This window comes from Diaphorina citri, unplaced genomic scaffold (assembly GCF_000475195.1).
Source record: "Diaphorina citri unplaced genomic scaffold, Diaci psyllid genome assembly version 1.1 scaffold8213, whole genome shotgun sequence".
Lineage (NCBI taxonomy): Eukaryota > Metazoa > Arthropoda > Insecta > Hemiptera > Psyllidae > Diaphorina > Diaphorina citri.
In genome coordinates, this window is record NW_007385589.1 from 30,935 (window position 1) to 31,451 (window position 517).

The 517-nt window shown below is 37.9% G+C and overlaps 1 protein-coding gene across 2 annotated transcripts in view; it reads right to left on the reverse strand.

Moving 5' to 3' along the window:
* LOC103522389 (60S ribosomal protein L36-like) overlaps positions 1-381 on the reverse strand; it is a 19,535-nt gene extending 19,154 nt beyond the window's left edge. For both annotated transcript variants that reach the window (XM_008487490.3, XM_008487489.3), the window contains exon 1: positions 216-381. In XM_008487490.3, the coding sequence (XP_008485712.1) occupies positions 216-344 (129 nt within the window). In that variant the 5' untranslated portion in view covers positions 345-381. The remainder of the gene's footprint in view (positions 1-215) is intronic.
* Between the last annotated feature and the right edge of the window lie 136 nt (positions 382-517).

The window sequence follows — 517 nt, forward strand, 5'->3', positions numbered from 1 at the left end:
GGAAAAAAAGGTGTTTCCCCCGGGCCCACCCACCCCTTTTTTTTTTTTTTTTTTTTTTTTTTTTTTTTTTTTTTCTTCCAAATGTGCTGTAGGCAATGTAATTTAAGAGAGAGTGTTCCCAATTACTCACAAAACAATTTACTTCTAAATGACCATTGGGAACAGGCTATAGAATATCTAATAAATTCTTAATTTTAACCATACAAGGAACTTACCCCCTTCAGTCTGGATGGTCTCATTTTGACAATCTTGCTTGTCTTCTGTGCGAGGGAGTTGGCCCATTTGATCTTGGTATTTCTGTGTCCCTTCTTGAGACCTACAGCTAACTCGTATCTTGGAGCCATTTTGGACTAAACTCCTGAAATAAGAGCAAAGATGATGGTGAAAAGGTACAATCTACTCTTCTTGGTTGATTAAGGAACTTACCCATACACCTAAATCTAGCCCCATGTAACCTTTTTTTTTTTTCTCTCCCTCTCTCTTGTTCTTAGGCGGCTTTCACACTGAGGTAACATGT